The 23,855-nt window shown below is 41.3% G+C and overlaps 1 protein-coding gene across 2 annotated transcripts in view; it reads right to left on the bottom strand.

Annotated features, from left to right (window-relative positions):
* The window catches only part of TRPC4 (transient receptor potential cation channel subfamily C member 4), a 61,114-nt gene that overhangs the window by 24,483 nt on the left and 12,776 nt on the right, over positions 1 to 23,855 (bottom strand). For both annotated transcript variants that reach the window (XM_081176263.1, XM_081176264.1), the window contains exon 3: positions 4,391 to 4,909. In XM_081176263.1, the coding sequence (XP_081032389.1) occupies positions 4,391 to 4,909 (519 nt within the window). The remainder of the gene's footprint in view (positions 1 to 4,390; positions 4,910 to 23,855) is intronic.

Here is a 23,855-nt window from a genome sequence, read left to right as displayed (position 1 = left end):
ATATGCTGTTTCCATGTCGACAGTCACTTTGAAAATTCATTGAGGACACTTTTCTATATTTATTGGAATATGAACCATCCTTACAAATTTTTCCCTAACTTGCCAATTTTTAACTCCTTCCTAATTGCCACATATGGTGAAACTGTTGGCTCTGACTCATTTGCTGCTGCTTTTTATCTACCGGTACATTGATTTTTCTTCCAGTAGGTGTTGTTAAAATCATAATTCTCTTTGTGCAGACAACATGTTGGAGACAAGGAGAGCAAATCAATCCTAGGTCAAGTTATTACATCTTGTTAAGGTAAAGGTAAAGGTACCCCTGCCCCTACAGGCCAGTCTTGACAGACTCTAGGGTTGTGCACTCATCTCACTCTAGAGGCCGGGAGCCAGCACTGTCCGCAGACACTTCCGGGTCACGTGGCCAGTGTGACAAAGCTGCTCTGGCGAGCCAGCGCAGCACACACGGAAACACTGTTTACCTTCCCGCTAGTAAGCGGTCCCTATTTATCTACTTGCACCCAGGGGTGCTTTTGAACTGCTAGGTTGGCAGGCGCTGGGACCAAGCAACGGGAGCGCACCCCGCCGCGGAGATTCAAACCGCCAACCATGGGATCGGCAAGTCCTAGGCGCTGAGGTTTTACCCACAGCGCCACCCGCGTCCCTTATTACATCTTGTTAGTATCCCATAAAAACAATGGGGCTGGAAATAGAAAGGCATACAGCAAAAAGCCAAAAATGTGAAATAATTGGCACGAAGGAGGTCAACCCTGTTCTACCATACCCTGGGACAGACTCATAGACTCTGGGCACTTCCAGATTAGCTATTTTCTGGTGGGATTCCATCACATACTGTTCTATCTAGCCCTGACCTGGTACCAGACATGAGGTCCTTGAAGGATCAACCAGATACCCCACAGGTCAAGAACTTTGAGGAGCTAGCAGGGTCCTGTGAAACCAATGCCAAGTATCCCCTTGAGGGGTCCTCCAGGTTGGGACCTGCTGGAGAACTCCTGGAGCTATCAGAGGAGGAGGTAGCACCACCCATCAGTTCTCAAGAACACTTGTGCTAAAATATTTGGGTCAAGGCTAAAGAAAACATTACAGTATGCATCTGTGGACTCAAAATCAGTGGTCTACTGATGAGTAAGGGATATACACATGAACATGCAACTAACATCAGCTGTGGTCAGGCTGTGGTCCAGGAGGCCAGAGTACATAATGTCTCCTTCCCGAGTCTTTCATTTGCTGGAAACAACACAACCTTGTTTCTAAGTCTAGTTCCCACGGCTTGATGAACTTATGATACTGATCTTGGACTGTTTCCTAGACCGATTCCCTGTGCTTGACCTTGGTTTGTTTGGACTGTGCTGCACCACCAACCCTGACTATTCTGTTGACTAATTTGGTGAAAGGCTTATGCCTCCTGGGATTGGGACCTTAGCCCCTGAGGATATGCACTGTTTTTACTGATGTCATTGTTACTGAGGATTTGTCCTCTTAATGGTGTTGCATTAGTCACAAGTGCTCCCACATTAAAGTTGATTTGTACTTTTAAAACTGATGAGATGGTCACATGGCATAAGTAGCAATCTGTGCGTGATCCATAACTTTTGGCACATATCATTAAACTTTTCATACCAGCAATGTTCCCTTTTTTTCTTTTTTAACTACTGATGTGCTATGGTACTATGGCAATGTGCCGAATTGAAGTTGCTTCTTTGTGAAATAGCTACTCCCACATGCTTCCTGTTGATGCTGTTTTTGTGGAACCGAGTGAAGGTTTAGCACAGTAATCACAGCCTGAATATTAAAACTGTAAAAGTGGAAGTATGGTGCTGGCATGCTGCCATTCTGCAAATAACTTGTACTTAAAAGGGGGATGGGGGAGAGATAAAATTGCTGCCCACCTGCTCTTTTTTGCTACTTGCTGGCAGCTATGGTGGTTCCACTTGTGTCGGGGGGGGGGGGGTCAAAGGGAAGCTTTGTGACTGGCTCAGCCTCTTAAGGTTCTGTTTTGCTCAGAGATGGGTGTATGCTTAAACGCAGAACAATGTGATGGCTGTGTGTGTGCAGAGCAAGAGAAAAACTAGAGAGGTGATTGTGTGCCACTGCAACACAGAGGCAACTGACGATTTATGTATTTTCCTCCTTCTTTCCCAGCTCCCTTCCTTCCAGATGTCAGATCTTTGCCCAGCTACAGGGCACAGGGAGGGAAGAAGAGATCAGTCTTCTTGCTGCAGACTAAGAGAAAAGAACAGCTGTGCTACTGCTGGTGCTTGGAAAAAGCACAGTGATATGGCAGCATCGTATCATACAGCACATCTAACTTCTACTTTTGTAGAGGGGGAGGGTCAATAGAGTGGATGGTGAGGGTGCAAAAAATGGCCTTGGAATTGCTGGAGAATGCCAGTGCAGAGTTAATAATGCAGGAGTATTGGAAAACATTAATGTAGCAGGAGGAGGATCAGATAAATACATTATAAATCCACATTGAAAGTGTATAATGCTTATTGCTGCATAAACCTGGTATAAGACATCTGTCTGGAGTTACTCAGACTGGCAAATTCCGGTTGTGCAACTCAAGCTGTTTGGGAGGTAGCATGCAACAAGTCTGCTTCCCCCCAAATTCAGACTTCTCGCACATCATCAAACCTCCCCGCAAGCCAATTGGAATGAATACTCATTAAATGGCCAATATAATCTATTCCTGCAAAAAAATCAGGATGTATGTTCAATAAACAGATATTCTGGAAGTGCCCTTACAAAAGAGAGGAAATCATTTTTTTTAAAAAAATAATTATGGCTGAATGAGTTGGATAGCAGTGTTTCATTGCAGAAATCAAGCTTTATAAATTAATTTTTTCATATGCTACATTAAAGGCAGATGGAATGGACTCCACAAAAAATAATCTAGGGTTCTTCTAGAATTCTCATGTGATGGGATTCTGTGCAAGCAGAAAACGGCTACATATTCATAACTGATCTACAAATTGTTGCAACAGATGAGCTGTTTGGATAGAAACAGGCAGGTTAATCCAAACAGAGATGCAGGCTGAGATTCACTTAGACAGTCACCCCTCCTGCCTTGTGTGTTTCTCATTGGAGCTTTTTACACTCCCTCCACACATACTTTTGAACAGTCTCTTCCCACTACGGGTTAATCACAGACTGCTGTGAGAATATGCCTCAGTTTTAAAGGAATTTTATTGCTTGGGATGATGGAGCGGCATTAGAAAAGTACAATTCTAAAAGCCCACTTGGGGCTGCAGAATTGGTAGTCATGTGGTTCTTGGAATCTTAGCCATAATTAGTTTCCTCCTCCCTACAGTCTGATTTCAGGTAACAGCTAATTAAAAGGCAAAGGATGCCATCTGTTAAAATGGAGCTTGAGGAAATTGCTCAGCTTTGACGAAGTATCAAAGACCAAATGAAACCTCTGCAATATCACAGTTGTTATGATGGCTTTCTAACTTGGTTATACTTTTGTTATAAAGCATAAAATGTTAAGGTGGCACAACCAAATAAGCAATGCACACACATAACTAAATATCATCTTAGGACTGTTTCTTTAAATGAACTCTGCTTTAAAAATATTTGTATTTATGTTAGCTATTTGCAATGTCTGAAAATCTTAAAATATAATATAAAAAATATTCTCATGTTACACAATAAATTATCTGAGTAGAACCATGTGCTATGAGGCAAACAGGATACCCTAACCCTGTGTTTACATTGTGGCTCAACCAAGAGGAACGTAACCCTTCTAAGTAGTTGTTCATGACCAGCATCTGATGTGACGGCTGGAGTCAGAGTGGTAGATGAAGCGGAGGCTAAGCCAGGAACCTCTAGGGCTGAGCCAGGGAGTTCCAGTACAGGACAGAGGGAGCTGGAAGAACATTAATGAGCTCAAAAGGGAGCAGTTAACCTAACAAAGGTTCAGAGAAGACCCAAAGAATTGCACAGTCACCACCAGTTCCTCCTCTAACAGGTTCTTTGCTGGGTCATTCCTTGAAGCTGGATTCTCATTTACAGGAAGCAACTATTTGCAGTAATGCACATTGCTGCTTGTGGAGGAATTCTAGGCTGTAAAATGAACCAGAAAATACTTCTGTCTTTCCACAGAGCTTAACGTCAGGCAGATCTACTAACATGATCTTTTTTTCAGGAGAGAACACGCGCAGCAGTACTTCTGGATTTCTTATACGCTGAAGTATTTCAGTTTCTTGTATCACAAGAGCCTAATGACCGAATGTGCCCATTATTTTTTTAAAAAATGAGACAATATGGAGAACAAAAGACCTTGACAGCAATTTGTCTCATTTGATGGGTATATCATCTATCTCATACATTATTTCAATTAAATCAGAAAAATATTCTTCTATACACTTACCTCTTTTTGACGGTACTTAATTGCCAGTTTGAGTCTTGCAAGTTCATTACCATTCTGCTCTTCTATTAGACTGTTATCATCTCTGTAGTTAAGAATAATTTCAAGTTCCCTGGAACTCCGTGTCTGATCCAAGAGGTCTTTTGCAAATTGCTTGCATTGCTGTGATAGTTCTTCATATTCAGATTTAAACTCATTCTCCACTTTGCTCAGTTCCTGAAGTTCCCAACTTAATTGGAAAGCTGTAAGAAAAGGATCCTCGCTTGACAGGGAAATCAAAGATGGACTTGAAAGAGCTCTGTAGATATTGAGCCTGGATCGGGAATGGCGAAGGCTGTCCACATCTGAGCTAGAGACACACTCCACACAGTTACAGCGGACTTCATGCGGTCTGGGAACAGAAACACCTTTCTGTACTAAAAGTTTTACGATCTCATAATTGTTTGTATGGGCAGCCAGGATAATGGGTGTGATGTCTGGTGTAAACTCTGAGAATTGTTTATCCAAAAGGATGGGTGGTACCTGTGTGAAGGAAAATGAATACAGTTATATTGGATAGGTGTTATCTGTGGCTCAAGGTACAAGATATCAAGGTATAATCATACGAGGACTTATCCATTTGGGTAGTAAAAACCCATCCAGAACACAACTGAACTGGATAGATTACCTACCTGCCAACAACATCTCCATCTTATCTGACCTACACTTTATTTGCTGCCCTCCAGTGACTCAGCCATTGATTAAGCTCTTCCAATGTACTGCCTGAATCTGATGAAAATGAGAAATACAGCTGGGTGCTATCCACATGCAGATGATACCAAACCTTGCGCAATCTGGTTTCCTGACCACATGGAAGCCTATGTGCACACATCTCTATGTAAGGAGGCTTCCTCTTTGCAGACATCTTCAGTCAAATGTGTGGCAGGATCTATGGCCCTGAGGTCGGGATGTCCTGCTTCCCCTTTTCATATATTGCTAACATCTAAAAGGCTTGCTTTCACTGGAGAGAATCTATCTCAGTCTTAAATGAAACAAGAGAGTGAGGGGAAAGACGCTAGGCTGGCTGCTCTTTTATTCCTCAGTTTCAATATTTTTGCATTCCCTGTTTGTTCACCTTCTTAGTGTCGCCATAATTATTTCTGAGATATCATTACCTTCCTCCCCCAAAAAGACAAATGCTTGTTTTGTACTTCTTATTTACCTGCTGTAATACTGTATATAGTCTGGAAACAAGTATTGTCTCCTGGTAATGCTCCTACCATTTCTATAAGGAAGAACAGAACCTGGCTTTGCCTTTTTACAGTAATTGCTCCTAACAAGTGATGAGAGAAATAAAACAGTGTGAGGAGGGTTTTTGTTTTGTCAGTAAATACAGAACAGAGGAGACTTGATACGTTTTAGAAGCAGCTATTTATAGTGCACATGTGCTATTTTTAAATCACTTACTGATGGTGTGAATATGAAATGATTCTCATAGATACAATCCTGCATTTCCCTCACTATTTGTTTGAATGGACCTCTGCCCAGTCATGACAGAATTCCTTTCATTCCTTTTCCATACCTGAAAATCCCCCAACCACTCCCAATTAAACTTAGGCTGTTTCTTAGATAAATTCACTTTAAATTCAGCTATTTCTCCATATTTGTAAGCATTTGCTTCCATTCAGGACCTTCAACTTATAGTTTCTTCTTGTCTCACTACTGTTACTAATGGTTCAAGAAATACTATCAATGAACTAGGGCGGGAGTAGCTTTGCCCTGTTCCTCCTTCTATCCTGGAAATTTCCCTTTTATTAGGAACATTGGTGCTGGCATGGTGTATATCATATCCACCCATTTACATAGGATAAATCTTTTAAATCTGACTTAAACTTTCCTTGAATCTAAAAGAAAATGCAGGCAGCTGCCATATATTTTCAATTGCATAAAAGATAAATAACTGTTTGTATCTGTTTGCCTTTTAAAAAGGCTTGTTTTGTCTTTTTGAATATATTTTTTAACACTTTAATCATCTTGTTAATACTGACATTAGTGTTTTATAGTCAAAATGTGAAAGTGTTTTTATCCCCCCCCCCCCTTTGTGAAGAGAGGGAGGCACTGTGGCTTCCTCAGAGCTCTGGTGGGCAAATGGGGCATCTAGATGTGCAGATGAGTATTCTGGAAGTGGGTGGACTAAGAATGCCAATGGAGAATTGGTCACTGATTGGCAGAGAAATAAAGCAACAGAAGCTTGCATAGGCAGTGGGGTCCCGAGCAGGAAACAAAAGAAGCCAAAATGGAAAACAAAGGCACAGGAAAGCAAGAGAGAGAGATCAGCAGAAGGAAAGCAAGCAAGCGAGTGAGGACAAGGGTTGGAGACAAAGACAAAGAAGAGGTATGCTGGGCTATACAAAACAGTCTTACCATTATGTAGGCTGGGCAGAGCTTTAAAGGTCTGAGATAACAGATTTTGAAATTAGCAGCTGTCCTGCAGTTTGTTACATTTACCCTCCATACAGGTTCAATAGCTTTGAAAAGAAATAACAGAGCTAAATAAAAATAGGTTTTCCATTTCTGTTATCACTTCTTGTACCATAACAAAGGGTCCTATTTTTCTTAATACCATAGAATTGTAGAGTTGGAAGGGACCTGGAGGATCATCTAGTCCCCTGCAATGCAAGAATATGCAGCTGTCCCTTTTGAGGATCAGACCTGCAAACTTAGTGTTATGAGCACCAGACTCTAATAAACTAAGCTAGGTTTCCTACACTGGGCTGTTCTTGCCAAGAAAATATCTCTGAAGCTGTGGATCATTTTACATCCTCTCCCTGGCCTGAGTTTTGGTTGCCCCTGATTTCCTTGATGCCTCTATAGTCTTGCAAAGAGTTAAGTCTTCCATCAGGTGCATATCACTGTATACTGTGTCTCCATGAGGAGCTCCTTGGGGAAAAAATAAAGGTCTCTTATGAACAGCTCAACTGTTTCTCTAGACTTCTGAGCTCTTTGATAAAAGCAGGCCCTCTCAAAGAAGACTGTTGGCTCATAGTCAGCAAAAGTAAATTTTTATAATTTATAAATGTTGCTGGCTTTTTGCCTGTAACATAAAGAAATGAACTTCGGTTCAAAATTCCTTTGCTGTGAGGCAAAAAGAAGCATTTCCCCCCCTGTTCATGGCATACTGCAGGGCTACTAAAGCTGAAGGTGTCTGACACACTGCATGTGATTTGGCTTGTTTTTCAAAGCTCTACAAGTTTGAAACTTAACTTCTCTGGCACCATACCAGTGAAGGTCATAGAACATCAATCAGCCATGTTCTTCACTGTCTCAAAGGAACAGGGACAAAAGAACAAAAGGAAATTCTCATCTCAGTCAAAACTGCACCTTGACCAAGCCATAGAATGGTAATTTCTCCTCTCAGTTAACAATGCAAGTCTTTCTCCTCATTATATTTGCCTTTGAAACAATGCAGATTAGAGAAATGTTTTTGGGAAACTGTGAGTGAGGACTGTGTCAACTCTCATGCTCTGTAAGTTGTCAGAAAGTTGTTGTGGCATTTCAGAAATCATGGTAAAAAGAACCAATGTGTTCAACCTAAATGTAAAGATGTAGGGAAAAGAACACACTCCCCCTAGTGGTGGAAGAAAGTACAGAGCAAAGTAGCATCTGAACCCAGCATGCCACACTTACTTGAATGGATAGAGTTGAACTCTATGTTTTAACGTAACTACTAGAATAAAGTTGTTGTTAATTTGTACTGTATATAAACAGTACAGTCATACCTCAGGATAAATATGCTTCAGGATAAGTATTTTCAGGTTGTGCTCCGCGGCGACCTGGAAGCAACGGAGCACGTTACTTCCGGGTTTCGCCGCTCGTGCATGCGCAGATGGTCAAAATGACATCACGCGCATGCGCGGAAGCGGCGAAACGCGACCCGCGCACATGCAGACACACAGTTGCATCTTACGTTCTGTTCAGGATGCGAACGGGGCTCCGGAACGGATCCCTTTCGCATCCCGAGGTTCCACTGTACTGCCCTTCATCCAAAGATCTCAGGGCAGTTCACAACATAAAAATACAGGATAAAAGCACAAAATAAATAGTAGTGGACCATAGCCCATGGTTTGAGAAACACTATTCTCGGGGTTTTGTGGTAGTGGCATAAGCGGTAGGGGTGACAGTGAAGCTTGCATATTGGAGAGGTTGGGGAGCCAGAAAGGCCTTGGGTTGTCATTGGCTCAGCTGCTCTAATTCTAGAGAAGGTCAGGGCAGGCAGAAAATCCTTAAGCAAAGAGGAGGAGTAGGAGAGGCAGAAGCCTAGAAAAGAAAGAATGAAAGGGGAAGGATGTAGAAACATGAGTGGGAAGAGAAACTGGGAGAAAAAACAAGCTGAGGAGGGATGCACAAGGCTGGGTACCACAGAGTTCAGCACATTGCTTCACAGATTTGAAGTATCGGGCTGCAATACTTCTAGTCAGGTTGTAACATGTTTGGCAACAGCTTATGATGGGATTCTTCTCCCTCTTGCTTTTGCCTTTTAGGACAGATGTTTCCATTTGTAAGGTTAAGGGTCAATTAATGTTTTAGACTCAATATAGGAGCAGAAATGAACCCTGAGACTAGTTTGGAATAACATTCTAAGTTGGGAACCAAAACATTCCATGTTGGTTTACAAGTTTAGAACTCACCATCTGATATTTGTGTGATGCCTTAGTTGAAAATTTAAGACCTTAGGATTGTAAAAATATAGACTTCTAGTGTATTATGCCTGCTGTAACTTTGCAAATCATAATACTGACAAGGGATTGAATCACTCAGTATTTGCACAGCAAACCATTATAAGCAGTATATAAACCTTGATAAACTACTGTAAATGCCATTTGTCAATTGTATTCCTAATTATTTTCTTCTTTACCTTGCTCCATTTCAGTGTATTGTTATTTCAACCAGTATGAACATAAAATATTCCTTTCTCCCTTCTGGTCATAATAATGCATTAAATTACAGACTGGTCAGCACATTGCAATGTGAGTTGGCATACTGTGGTTGCCATGGGTGTAAGCAAGAAAGTCCTGGGTTGAAATGTCAGTTGATGTAGTAGTAGAAGAAAAGTCTCCAAACTTTTTTCTATGGGCAAATCTAGAAATCTAAGGAACTGTTGCAGGCACACCACAAAATAGTAGCAAATGTCATCCACCTCTCCTAAAAAGCCCTGGGTACCACCCAAAAGCAAAACTGAATAAATCCCAGATTTTAAAAAATGAAAGGGTCATCACCATAGTCACCATATTGGGGATTCCAGAATTATAAACTCACTAGTGAACTGCCATGAGATCTTATGATGAAGGGCAGTATATATAACAACAACAACAAACAACAACAACAACAATAACAATAGCAGCAGCAGCCTTGGAAAAGACACTAGCTCTCAGCCCCCACTCCCACTCCCACCTTTAGTATTGAGTTAATATAGGTTTTTTCTAAAGTTAATTTTTAGCATATATTTAATGTGTACATTCTCCTAGGAGCTTACAGCAGCATACAGGTCTTACTCTCTTTTATCTTAACAATATCCTTGTGTGCTAGATTTAGGCTGAGATGGTGCTGCTGACCAAAGATCACTCACTCAGTATTTTTGTTTCACATTTAGCCTGAGGGTGGTTTTGTGCAAATTAGTTTCCCTCACTGTGGTGTTTGGTTGGTTCTAATAAATCAAAGGTATTGTGTGAGTTCTGCTTTCAGGATATGCAGATCATCAAGGAGATTATGACAGCAGAGAACAAAGTGGACCCACATGAACCAAGCAAAGGCAACATTGGGACAAGCAATCTGGTTAGTACAACCAATCCAATTTATTCAAAGAAGTGAATCACACCACACTAGACAGGGCAGCAGAAAAACTAGCCGACAGCAAGAACCAGAGTAGTCCATCAGTATTTCTAACTACGGTAACATCTGCACGATGAACTAGTGCTATGGGAAAAGGGGGGGGGGGAATTATCCCCTTTGACAATCCATCTTTAGTCACAAAGTGATAGCTGGGTTCTCAAATCTTTACTTGAAGTAGACAAGAACCACAGGCACAGTTTAGCCCTAAATTAGTTTGAGGTGCTCAGTTTGTTGAATTGTTTGCATAGATATCTTAGGAAGTAATTCTGGCAGGCAACTGACTACACTGAGAACTAGAGTACTAATCTGATTGGCTTCAGGTTTATGCATGGTGTTTTTTTCCCATACAGAGAAACTTGTTAGTTTTAGCAATTCTTGCAAGTCCACCCGCCTTGCAAAATTGACATAGACCCTGGAGCTCTCATTATCTTGGAAATTTCAGGAAAGCAGCTACAGGCAGCTAAAGGTATATTTGAGTGCAGAATGAAGACTGAAAACAGTTTCCCTTCTCCCTGTCTGTGTAATGTTGCTAAACAGTTTGACATCTCTGCCTTTGTCACTTGCAGCAGAGTAATTCCACAAGCAAGGGAAATACAAGTTCTGAACCATGTGCTTTAATTCTGTGCATAGTAGACATTTAAATAATTCAAGCTTCAGGAGGTCAAATTTCTAGAGAAGAGGTGCTGTAGAAATGTAGAGTCATGATTTGCCCAGGAGATTGTGATGCAATATATAGCATATAGACTGTTCCCAAAGTCTTATAGGAGGAGCATAGTGAAAGAAGGCAAATGCATTGTCATTATTTATGTGTCCATGTTCATACATCTGCTGAATTTAAATGGGTCTGTATATCTGGATGTGACTCACAGTCTCCTCAATTATGATTGTTTCCCTGGCATAACATCATAAATAAAGACCTATCTGTCTTAGTGTGAAGGGGGAACGTTATTGACATTCCAGAGAGCATTCTCAGATAGGTTTGTCAGAATGAAGTGTTCTTGTTTTGCTTACAATATTTACAGTCACATTCTTCTAAAAAGGAAGGCTGAATTGAAATACAGAGTGGAGCAGCAAATAAACCCTGTTTGGTATTCATGATAAGGGAGATCAGGGGCACAGAGTTATGCCTCAGTCCCTCTGGTGCATCCCTTTTGCCCTGTTTATAGCCCTCCGTGAGCTGGAGGGCAAACCTCTAAAGCAGGGCTTCTAAACTGTGGAGGGAACCTCTAAGAATATAGCAGGTGCCCCATTTCACAATTCTGCCCTCAAGCACATGGAGGGCTGAAAACAAGAACATGACATGGTGGAGGGAGGTGGAGCTTCAAAATGTTGTCCCAGTTCTCCCTCATGCCATTATTACTGCAGAAGCACACATATAAGGCTTTAGTCTTTCACCCCAAGGTGACTGCGGCTGTCTGCAATTTTTCTAGCAATTTCCAAGATGGTTGTGGAAGCTGATTTGAGGGTAATCACAATTATGGAGGGAGCCTGTGTGGGCATCTGTATTATGTGTGCATCAGGTAACATGCTCAGCAGCAATTTCTCATGGTGGTTAGGAAAAATGCCATTAAGATTAAAGCAATCATTGCTGACCATATGCATAATTGCCCAGTCTACATCTGCATTTATTCAGTTTCAACTACATACTGCAGCTGATTCATGTAGCCAAAAATATACAGTGGTACTTAGGGTTAAGAACTTAATTTGTTCTGGAGGTCCGTTCTTAACCTGAAACTGTTCTTAACCTGAGACACCACTTTAGTTAATGGGGCCTCCCACTGCCACTGCGCCACCGCTGCACGATTTCTGTTCTCATCCTGAAGCAAAGTTCTTAACCTGATGTACTATTTCTGGGTTAGTGGTGTCTGTAACCTGAAGTGTCTGTAACCTGAAGTGTCTGTAACCCGAGGTACCACTGTATTGTGCAAATCAGCCTTTAATTGATTAGCAAATGTAGGGCTCTTTTGGAAGAAAATTCTCTTTGTTTACTGTGCCTATACAATAATCATCATCATCTTAAATTTCTTCATTTCTATTTTTTTCAAAATATTTTCCTCTGGTAATCATCCGCAAAAGTAGCACCAGAGGTATACTGTTTCTGAGCATATTGATTCATTTAGATTCTCTGGCTAGTAGCCACTAACTGTCCTCCACCTGCTTTTTAAATTATTAAATTATTATACATTAAATTATTAATGTGGCTATGTTTTTGGACATCACTTTAAAAAAGGCTAAGGCAAGATAAATTTGCAGAAGGTTGGCAGATATCTAATGAATATAGCAAGGGGTTAAGTTTAATTCATAAACCTGACAGTTCAGAAGTCAGGTTTGACGAGGATAGGTAACTTTTTATTTAATACTAGAGGTTGCACGCCTGCCAACTCCACTTGCCAATCCTCTTGCCATTCCCCACATTAAACCCCTAGGGCTTGCCCCTCTCACCCCATGCAACTGTAATGCTTGCCTTTCACCTTCTTAAGCCCATGTCTATTTTATTGCCCCACCAACCCATGCCTCCTTCTTCCTCACTTTTTGTGCAACACCCCCACCTCCTTGTACACAAGCCACCTTCATGGTGACCTCCTGCATCTTCCTCTTCTTGCACACTGCAATGAATACTAACCAACCTTTTCACCTTCTGCCCAATTATCCCCTCCTATGCTGCAGACCCTTTCATGGCCCTGATTTCATCTCCGCCCCCATTCTTGTGTCTTCTACTCCCTTTTTCCAACCTTCTTTGCACCCTCATTTTCACCCCTTTCCCTTCTCCCCCTTCTACTAGCTTTCTCAACTCTTCCTTCCACGTACATCATCCCTGTTTCTATGCCTTCTCTCTCCTGTTCTGCAACCCCTTTGCTCACGTACAGCATGATCTATGTTACTTTATCTGTAAGATTAATAGAATCTTAAAAGCAAGGCTGTTTGTTAGCTTGTTCAGTTAGAGGTTAAGTTCAGTTGATGGATGTTGTACATCAGAGGCACCGAGTTCCAACGGACATTGGGGGCCTTGTCATGTGCATGTGATGTCAGGGGCAGACTTTGGTAATATGGGGTCCTGAGCAAGGACAAAATCTTGTGCACTCACACCCAAATATTTCTTATTTTCACAATAATTCCTTTGGTAGCGTTGCTTTTTATGGATCTTCTCAGTAGGTCCCCATGTAAATATAGGCAATATTGTTATTGTTGTTTTGTGCCCCCTCAGCTCGGTGCCCTGTGAGAAGGAATTGCCTGAACTGTTCTAAATCCACTGCTGGCAGAGCACCCATTTCATGTGTATTTCCTGGAACTAGGGAATGATCCTTGTTGTTATCAGACAGCAACAGCATCTGTGTGTGTGTGCACGTGCTCATGGGTTTGTGTGTGAAATCCATATTGTGTGATCTCTCCAATCAGGACCAGCAGAACACAGCTAACTTTCTACAGTAAACATTAGGCTGCCTGTAGGTTAGTGAAACAGCAGGAGTAAGTGTACTCTAATTTTATGTTACATCACATTCCCATGACAGCCATTTTGTGTTATGCCATGCATCTGACAGCCACTTGGTGACTTACAACATTTTGACAAAATTCGCTGTCCTACGGCTGTAATAAAGATTCTTCTTGTTGTTGTCAAAATTCCTAATGTGCCCTTTTGCCCAGAAAAAGTTGGCAACCCCTGTTCCAGGTAATTGGGCATGACTTTCAACAGCAGTCTAGCATATTCTACAGCTTTTTCAGATTCCTGGCATGCACTCATCTCCTCTTTTACATGTGAATATACACATCCCTCATTTTCTCTTTAAAAATAAAAAATAAATAAACCCTGCTACTGCAGACATGTTGCTATATGCCCTAAGTTTGCTGTTTTTGCCACATGAAACAGATTCTGTCAAGGGAAAAATAATGTGTGATCAGCTGGGCAATATTTGACATGCAAAGTAGCTAATTTCTTACATTATCACAACTCCAGTTGCCAGCAGGATGTGCGAAAAGCATAACAAAGAGAAGATAATTGAATTCCAAAAATAATACATATTCATCAGGAGGCCAACTAGTGGATAATCTTCATCATAGCTGTGCTTTTCACCACTATAGAAACCATTGTTATGTTGCCCTTGAATAAGGAATCTGTTTAATTTGTAATGAGGACTGGCTGCAAAGTTGCTAATTTTCTATTTAATGTTGTTCACCCATCTTCAAAAATAAGAACAGTAGGTCAAGGGATTTAGCAGGGATTTTACAAATGGATGTAACATTATCTTCCTGCTATATGGATTTGAATTTTACATGGTTTTTGTTGTTATTGTGATGGGTTTGTGGGTGCTTTGACTCCCCTAAATGCCTGTGTCTAATAGCTGCTGGGTCTAATTGGTGTTGGGAGTTCAAATAATGCTTGGAGTATTGAAATGGGCTGCCAGATGCTGGATTTAGGAAAAATACAGGCCAAACTAGCTTTCCCATTCAGGAAATCACCCGGGAGAAGAACCATCAGGGAGAAAAAAGGGAAGGTGAAGAGCCATTAGGAAGATATAGGCTGTGCCAGACAGCAAGGGTATGGAGCCCCTCGTTCCATAGAGTGATAGTTAGCAAGTTGAGTTCAGGACTGCAGGGGTGATTATGTGACCTGGGGGAAAGCAGTTGCAGTCTGTTAAATGCGGCAATCTGAAGGGGGGGCGGTCAGAACACAATATGAACTGACAGTTTGAATCCAAGGCTGCAGCAATGGGAGACACAGGACCCTCTTAAAGTGTAATGCTGGAAACCCCCTCCCAACCCACATCATAGCCTCAGGTTGTATATATGTATAAACCATATATATATGCAGGTTTTGGTGTCTTCGGGTGTCTTCCCGTGTAAGAGTTGGGGTGTCTAGGCGACGTTTCGACGAGGTCTCACTCGTCATCTTCAGGCTGGTGCTTTCGGCTTCTTGTTACTAGAACAGAGCAGGATCTCAGTGTTTGAGTTCCTATAAATACTGTTGAGGGGGTGTGGTGTATAGCCTCCAACGTTCTGGGCAGAGAGGAAGTTCCCAGGTTAGTGTGCCTTTTCTTCTTTTGTTCATTAATTACTTGAGGGATATCTTGAGTGATTTCTTGAGTGATATTCTGAGTACCACCAAACGCCTGGCTGACAAAGACCACTTGACAACTGAGTTACAGAATCTCTCAAATGTGTTAATCGCCAACGGATACCAGCAAAACAGGGTTACGAAGCTAATCCAAAAAGAAACACCCCCCAAAAACCAAGACACAGAAGAAAACAATGGCATGGCCCTCCTTCCTTATATCAAGGGCACTACAGATAAAATTAGCAAAATCCTCCATAAACACAATATCAAAACAGCCTTTTGCACCAACCAAAAAATAGCCAATATGCTCAGAAACCCAAAAGATAAAATCCAGTTAGAAAACCAAGGGGTCTATGAAATACCCTGCAAAGTCTGCCCAGCCACGTACATTGGACAAACAAACAGACGAATAAATGCACGTATCGCAGAACACAAGAATGCCGTCAAAAAAGAAGAAAAAACTTCCTCTCTTTACCAACACATGAAAGAAACAGGACACGAAATTAATTTTGCAGATTCCAAATTGCTCTTTAACATGGAACATCACCACAAGAGAATAATCATGGAAGCCATCGAGATAGAGAAACACCCTCACAACATGAACAAGCGTGACGACACGTCCCGCCTGCCAGACATCTGGAAATTAGCCCTCCCCACAAAAACCGACACCAGAACCAGAGGCACACAGAACGCCATCTCCAATCAACCACACCAGACCCAAACCCAGACCCTCTCCACAGATAAATTACAGACACCATCCAGTAGCCAAACCATAGTGGCACCTCCGGATGCTGCACCCCCCTGCAATCCCTACACAGATCTGGCTGGCACAGGGCACAAAACCACAGCTCGCCCCTATACACGAAGCCAAGCCAGAGCACAACTAAGTGCAGTACAGCCATCTTCTCAGAAAAACTCTTCACAAGCTCAAGAGGTCAAGACACGAAAGCTTTAGCAACTAATCCACACCTAATGACCCTCCTAAGTGGTACTCAGAATATCACTCAAGAAATCACTCAAGATATCCCTCAAGTAATTAATGAACAAAAGAAGAAAAGGCACACTAACCTGGGAACTTCCTCTCTGCCCAGAACGTTGGAGGCTATACACCACACCCCCTCAACAGTATTTATAGGAACTCAAACACTGAGATCCTGCTCTGTTCTAGTAACAAGAAGCCGAAAGCACCAGCCTGAAGATGACGAGTGAGACCTCGTCGAAACGTCGCCTAGACACCCCAACTCTTACACGGGAAGACACCCGAAGACACCAAAACCTGCATTCCTGTGCCCGTGAAAATCTACGAAACCATATATATATATATGTGTGTGTGTGTGTGTGTGTGTGCCATATATCAAAAGGACACCACAAAGTCTCTGCTGTGTCTCATTTCCAAAGGAAATACAGACCCTGGACCCCTGGAATCTCGCACCACCCAGAGACTGGGGTAGTGTGTAACATTATGTAGATATTTATTGTGAGCAGCTTGTAGGGCCTTAGTGGCTGGGGGAAAGAGAGGTAGATTTAAAAGTAATAAAGAAGGCCAGTTGGGAATACTTCAGTAAAGTAATGGACAACTGAAGAAAATATAGGCATCTGAATACAATATTCTGAACCAGCTTGTTTGAACCTTTTCTTCTGTGTCAATCCAGAACTGACTCCAACCATGCCTGCAGCACATGAGTCACTAATTTTAATGGCACAGTGCGATTCTAAGGGTCTATAACTCAGTGACTGAGCATAAACTCTGAATGCAAAAGACCCAAGGTTGACGCCCTGCTATTTCTGCCTAAATGGATCTTGGCTGGCAGACATGTGGGGGCAAGCTACACATTTTAACACAATGAAGTGTGGCCAAGATGGGATTAAAATTTTGAACCACTTGGGCATTGCCCAAATTGCTGTACTCTCACCTATCAAAGAGGGCTAACAAGTCATTGCTAGTGGCAGTTTTGTGTAGCAAAGTGTTACAATATTGCAGGTGTTAATGTAGTGTTGCAGCTTGGGCAACATATGAAGTGATAATTTAAGAGAATAGATGCAGGCGTCATCTGTGCTGTGATAACAAACTAGATGGAAAACCATCCAGGGCCTTCAGAATAGAACTTCTAATGCTACTGCAGAAAAAACTGGGCTCTGTCATACTAAAAACTTCATAGAGATCCAAAATAATAAAACCAGGTCATATGGCAAAGTATTTATCATAAATAGTGGTTTATTGGCTAAAAAAAGGTAATTAATGCTACAGGGCAAAATAATCGCAATCATAAACTGTAAAATAGGTTGTAATTGAAATAGCTGCAAAATACATTATAAAGATTAGCCTTAGTGACTTGGATTTAAATTGTAGAAAGATCTTTTCAAAAATGAAATGCCTCATTTAAACACTAGATGGCATTTAAACTATAGTAAAATCAATACAAAGTTAGATTGTTCGCTGAAAATACGAACACTAATTGATAGCTAGATCTTCTAGCACCTTATAACTTGTTCATTTTGTTCGACAATAAAACAGTCCAGAAAGTAAAAACAACCAGAGATGCAGACTATAAAAAAGCCATTCCTTCTACCTCTCTCTCTGTGGCTTCTTCCATGAACATTAATAATGAGCTAAGAGGCTAATCATGTCAGCTTTTTCAGCTTCCTTACAGCTGATGTAAGGCAGAGGTGGTTTTAGGGCAGCGTCACTGGTTCCCAGTAAAGGTCTTGGAGTCCTACTTCCTTTCCCAAAGCTGGGCAAACACTTACTGAGCTTTGAGAAGGAAGCAAGAGGGCTCTAGGACCCTGTCAGAGTCTTACACCTGCTTCCCAAAGCCTGGCACAGAACTTCAGCTAGGTTCTGTGTCAGGGCCTGATGCTGGGTTCAGCATCTTCACTGCTTGCATGACTGGTCTTCTTGAGCCAGCTCCTTCCTCCTCCTTTGTGCCAGGGTTCTGGCTGTTTTTCAGGTTCAGGCTCATGAAATCCAGGATCATGTGCACTAAATATAAATAATAAATCTGGGCTTGAGCAATCTGGGAAGGTTTGGACAGTGTTTCCATGAAAGATGAGTGCCTTTGAAATTTTCCATAGAAATAACACTCCGTAGAAGCAAGTGACTGGAAAACATCCCCGGAACAGTTGATCCATTGCAGCAGCATAGCCAAAGATGGAACAGTCCATGGGAGTACAGACCACTGCAAAGTAGTGCAGCACCTTAATCACTGCAAATGCTTCTGAGTTTTGTTTGTTCTCTCTCCATCTTGCACCCACCCAGGGGAATAAATAGTAGCTATTATTAGAACAAGAAAGGGGACTGCTTTTGCCCATTTTGAAGGAAGTATAATTCATGTCTACAAAGTCTGTGGCATCTATCAGAGCAAAGCTGCAGGTCAGAGGTGGTACAAAACATTGAATGTCTGCCTGAGGCAGGTAGCATCAATGCTATCACCCTGTTTATTCACACACACTCTGGAACCTTTAGTACTTTGCTGTGGCTAATGTGGCATTTGTGCTGGCTGTACCTTGGCCCCAAGCCCCCCTTCCCTCTGAGAAAGGGCCAGGAGTCCTTCAGAGCAAGGAATTTGGGCAAGGTGACCCAGCAGATTGCCTGTGTGGTGGCTAGAAATCTTTTTTAAAATGGTTAAAAGTTTTCAATAATAAAATACAAAACAGTAATGCAGTGTGTGGCATTACCCTCTTTTATTTAATCCCTGATTGGTAGTGGTCCTTCGTGTGAGCAATACAGGAAAGTGAATGAAGCAGCTAAGGAGTAAAATGGTACCAAAGCAGCAGAAGTAGCAAGGGAGAAACCGTAGTGCTAAAAGAGAGTTAATTATTCTGTCCCCCTTCCACTGCACTCCCATTCATAATTTTCTCCTCCCCACATTGCAACTTATGAGGTAGTAGATTACAATGGCTATAAAGGCAATGCTATTTGAAAAGAGCCATAGAATCACAGAATTATAGAGTTGTAAGGGACCCTAAGGGTCATCTAGTCCAACCCCCTGCAATGCAGGAATATGTAGAGGGTCCATATGGGGATCAAACCCATGTCTTTGGCATTATCAGCACTATGCTCAAATGGGAGGGTTAAAGTGCAAAAGTTGATTTCTAAAAGGGAGCTAGAAGGAAGGAAATGATGAAAGCAATGTTTTGGGTTCCCAGTGTTATGGGAAATGATTAAAGCAATATTATGGGCCAAGAAAACAGTGCAATAGTTTATCTACATCTGAATAAATTTTGCATCTATTTTGGAGCTGTTAAGCAGATGCTCCATCAAAAGGGAATGGAAAAAGGGTGGCTATTCTACTCCAAATGTTTTTTGGGATCGGGCCTTTGTTTTGGCAGAAATTGAAACTTACTAACATTCAGCCCAGCTCTCTATGGAGTGCAAGGTTTTGTTTTGTTTTGTTTTGTTTGCCTACAGATATCCATAATGTATCCAGCACCAAATAGTCACTGAAAAGTGAGCTAACCTCTTCAACGCTTTACTTACTTGTTCATGTTCCAAGCCCAATTCACTACTGTTTCCTAGGGTTTGCAACAAATCAAATGATTTTGTTCAGGGTAAGCAGTGGGGAACCTTTTTGGCTTGAAGGGCCTGATCCTTATCAGTATCAGCCTTGTAGGTCAAAGTTGACAGGCAGGTGGAGCTGCCCACCTGTCAAAATCCCTTGTATGGGGTTTGCACTTGGGAACCACACAACGAAGGACAACTGAGCATATGGAGAACAAAGTGGTTGTTTTTCCCTCACCCACCATTGATAAGGATGGGACAAACAAGGCTGAAATTTGCAAGTGACAGCAGCAAGTCGGACTTCTAGGCTTTGTTGCTTGATTGGGAAGAGAGAAGCTTAACACTGGGTTCAGGAGTGCCAGACAGCCCTCTTCAGGCACTCAAACCCAACACTTAAAAGTATCTATGATATATGGTAATATGTAGCTCACTTCATAGTTGGGATTTACTGCAGTATTTTGATGTAGCCTGATATCCTTTTTTTGGCTTTGATTTACATAGCTTCCTTCTCTCATTTAGTTGTGCTAGCCAGTAATCAACTCTGAACATAAATAAGGATATGTGTAATAAATCAGACATTCTTGTAGACATCAGACTGTGCAATATATATCACATTTGAACACATTTTTAGCTCTCTGTGTAACTCAAAACTTGTTTGCACTCAGATAGGTAAGCTGTTGTAAAGATCAAGTGTCTCAGTTCTGCAAAGCCTTGTTCTGTGTTGTTTATATGTTGTGATTTGATATATTGCTACTATTTGCATGTCATTCTTTGTGCTGGAACTCTGAGTTATTCTTGCTTGTGAAGGGAAGTATTTTAACTTATTTTGGTCTTGGATGTTTGTTCCCGAGTCCATTTCTATGTGCACTTGCTATGAAGCAATTCTAATTTTTCTAGAGCGGCATTTGTTACATCTTCAGCATGCTTCTTTAATTATCTAGCTACATACCAGAGACATTATAGAATCAAACTCCGAACAAAGCATTATTTGGCCATATAGACAACTAACTGAGATGGTCCCTTGATGCAAGTATATCTATTTAACATTGACCAATGAAGTTTGGAGGATGACACACATATCCTGTGAGGGGCGTTGCTGACATGAATTAGGTGTGTAGGAGTCATGTTATTCTCAGGTGGAAGGAAAGTGTGTTCAAGGGGCATTCAGGGTCATGTGCTTAGCTCCATGCTCAAACTCATACTGCTTTTCCTGCTCCCATCATTGCTGTCATTGCATTCAGCATAATGCCTGAAACAGGGAGCCTTCTCTATGCATAGAGAAACTGCGTGACACAGTACGAGACTAAATCAGAGCTGGATTATAATGGTGCAACTACAGCAGCTGCTCCAGGATCCATGCCACAAGGAGCCTCAGACCCTCTCGTGCACACTCACTACTCACATACAGACCACAGACGTATCCATGCCTCACTCAGTCATATATATACACTTCACTCATACATCTCTCCCTTTCTCTCTGCCCAAGTGCATATCTCCCACACAGACCACACACACACACACACAGCTAACATATTCATATTTCTTTTGTACACACACACCTCTCACAGAGCATAGGTACAAACAAACACTTCCCCCTTTTCACTCACACATTCACACAAGTAGGACTTATGCATCCAAAACATGCCATATTCAAGCAAGATTAAGATTGGTTGAAACCTTGGAGCTGTACTAATTTTCAGGGATGAAAATATTTAGAGAGAGTGGCCCATCCTTTATAAGGATTGTGGAGTTGAGAATGCATTTCATATGAGTGAAGTTTCATAGTTTGTTTCCATCCTACTAAAAATAAATAAATGGGCATAATCCAGACAAATACAAGCATTTATATGTCAGTCTGATGTCAATGGAAGACATGTAAGCACACATTAATGTACCAACTGGAAGGATTTGAATGTGCTTAACTTTGGCTGAGTTGCACTATGTGCTTTGTCCTACGTTTAATTCTCTGCCGTTTCTGTGTACCGAGAAGTATGTAACTCAGTATTTTAAAAATTAACTTTCTGCAATCCAAACTGTGCCCCAAGGAAAGTTGGATTTTATATTATGTATTAAATAAGCAAATTAATATATTTGTATATTTTCTCTTATGCATAATGTATTCTGCAATGTTTGCTGTTTTTACATAATTCAAGCCCCTCTTCCATCTACTGGAATTATTATTCAGATTGGTCCTTCCTCCTGGCTTCTGAGATTTCAGAAAGAAATTATATGTTCAATGTCATGTTCTGAGCTCTTCCTGCACTCCTGTGGAATTGTGGCATATACAGAGCCCTAGTCATAACTCCAGAGCAAAGTAAAAGACAGTAACAACAACAACAACAACAACAACAACAACAACAACAACAACAACAACAACAACAACAACAACGTGATTCAGGAATTTTGCAGCTTTGGTAAGGTTCATTCTGGGTTCTTTCTTAGGGAGAGGTTTTACTTATGTAGAATTATTACTGGAATTTTGAGTCACAGAAGAATATATGAGGTCTGAAATTACAGGATACAAAACAAGCAATGTAGTATTCTGTATGAATAATATTTAGAAGAGGATACAGAAATTTCTCCTGTTCTCTCTTCCAAAAATGGAAAGATAATAAAGGGGAGGGGGGAGAATTCCAAAGGGGAATTGATTATTCCCTTCCATTCAGACTGCATAGCATTGCAGCAGTGCAAAAACAGGGATGATACATTGAATGCTTTCACAATACAACAATGAGCTCTCATTATGCTACTGAAGAAATGAATTATACGTTTTACTCCTCTTTCACTACTGAATCCACAATGAGAACAAGATAGTGTAATTAAATGATACCTTATGCATTGTGAAATGCCCCCAGACATTTCAATATGCTGTTCATTTCAATATTTTAACAGTGCCCTGATAATGTATGAAAATTAAAGCAGACAAGAAAAGACCAGAAACTGACATCTATTTCTAATCTCTACACAAAAATGTTCTAGCACATCATTCAGGGGTGCAGGTCTTATATTATCTCTCTTGCCTTCTATACATGCTCGGATTTTCTATTTGCTAGGACTCTTCCCAGTGTTTCTGACTGACACAGAGCAGCATTTGCTGCAACCTCAGAGCTACTTTTTGCAGTAATCTCACTTACCAATCTGCCTTCACCACACCTTTCTCAACATTTCAGGGAGTAGAGCACCTATCAGCTTTGCATAGCACTTTACTATAATCCTCCACTCTTCTCCTATGATATTACTGCCATTCTGGATACACACATTGTGGCACAGCAGGATGTCCATTTCTGCATTTTAAGCCACTTCTCTTCTCCTGCCTCATTGGCTGACTCTTACCCAAGGGCTCTGACATTCAAACTATTCTCATCAGAAGCAGGAACAGAGAGGCACAAGGGGACCTAGACAAATGTTGGATATCGGATACTCTAAAGCAGGTTTTGGGAACTGCTGGTGGCGAGGGAAAATATAGGTACAGTGGTACCTGGGATTAAGAACAACCCTGTTTACGAACTATTTGGTTTACGAACTCCACAAAACCAGAAGTAGTGTCCCAGTTTGGGAACTTTACCTCGGTCTAAGAATGGAAGCCAAATGGTAAAAGGGCACCAGCGGCGGGAGGCCTCATTACGGAAAGTGTGCCTCAGTTTAAGAATGGTTTCGGTTTAAGAATGGACTTCCAGAACGGATTAAGTTCGTAAACCGAGGTACCACTGTATATACAAAGGAGACTTTCTGGCTGCCAAGATCCAAGTTTGGGGCAAGTACACTTTGGTGAGAGAACCCAAACAGAGATTTAAAAACACAAAATATGCAGCGAAGCAAATCATGGAAATAGACCTTTAAAATATGTCCTTGTGAGTTCCAAAATTCTTGCCTTAACATAGAAAAAGGCCACACGATTGGTAAGTTAAAAATGATTTACTTACAAACTCTTCAAAGGTCAGATTCATGTGTCTTTCCATACAGCATTCAGAAAGAATTGCACAGGCAGTAAAATTTGGCTTAGCTGCAGTGGTGTACGTTCCTAATTGTTGGTATTGGAACACAGTAATGGC

Source organism: Podarcis bocagei (assembly GCF_964188305.1).
Source record: "Podarcis bocagei genome assembly, chromosome: 17".
Taxonomy (NCBI): Eukaryota; Metazoa; Chordata; class Lepidosauria; order Squamata; family Lacertidae; genus Podarcis; species Podarcis bocagei.
The sequence above is the reverse complement of the archived record's forward strand: the minus strand, read 5'-3'. Positions and strand labels throughout refer to the sequence as shown.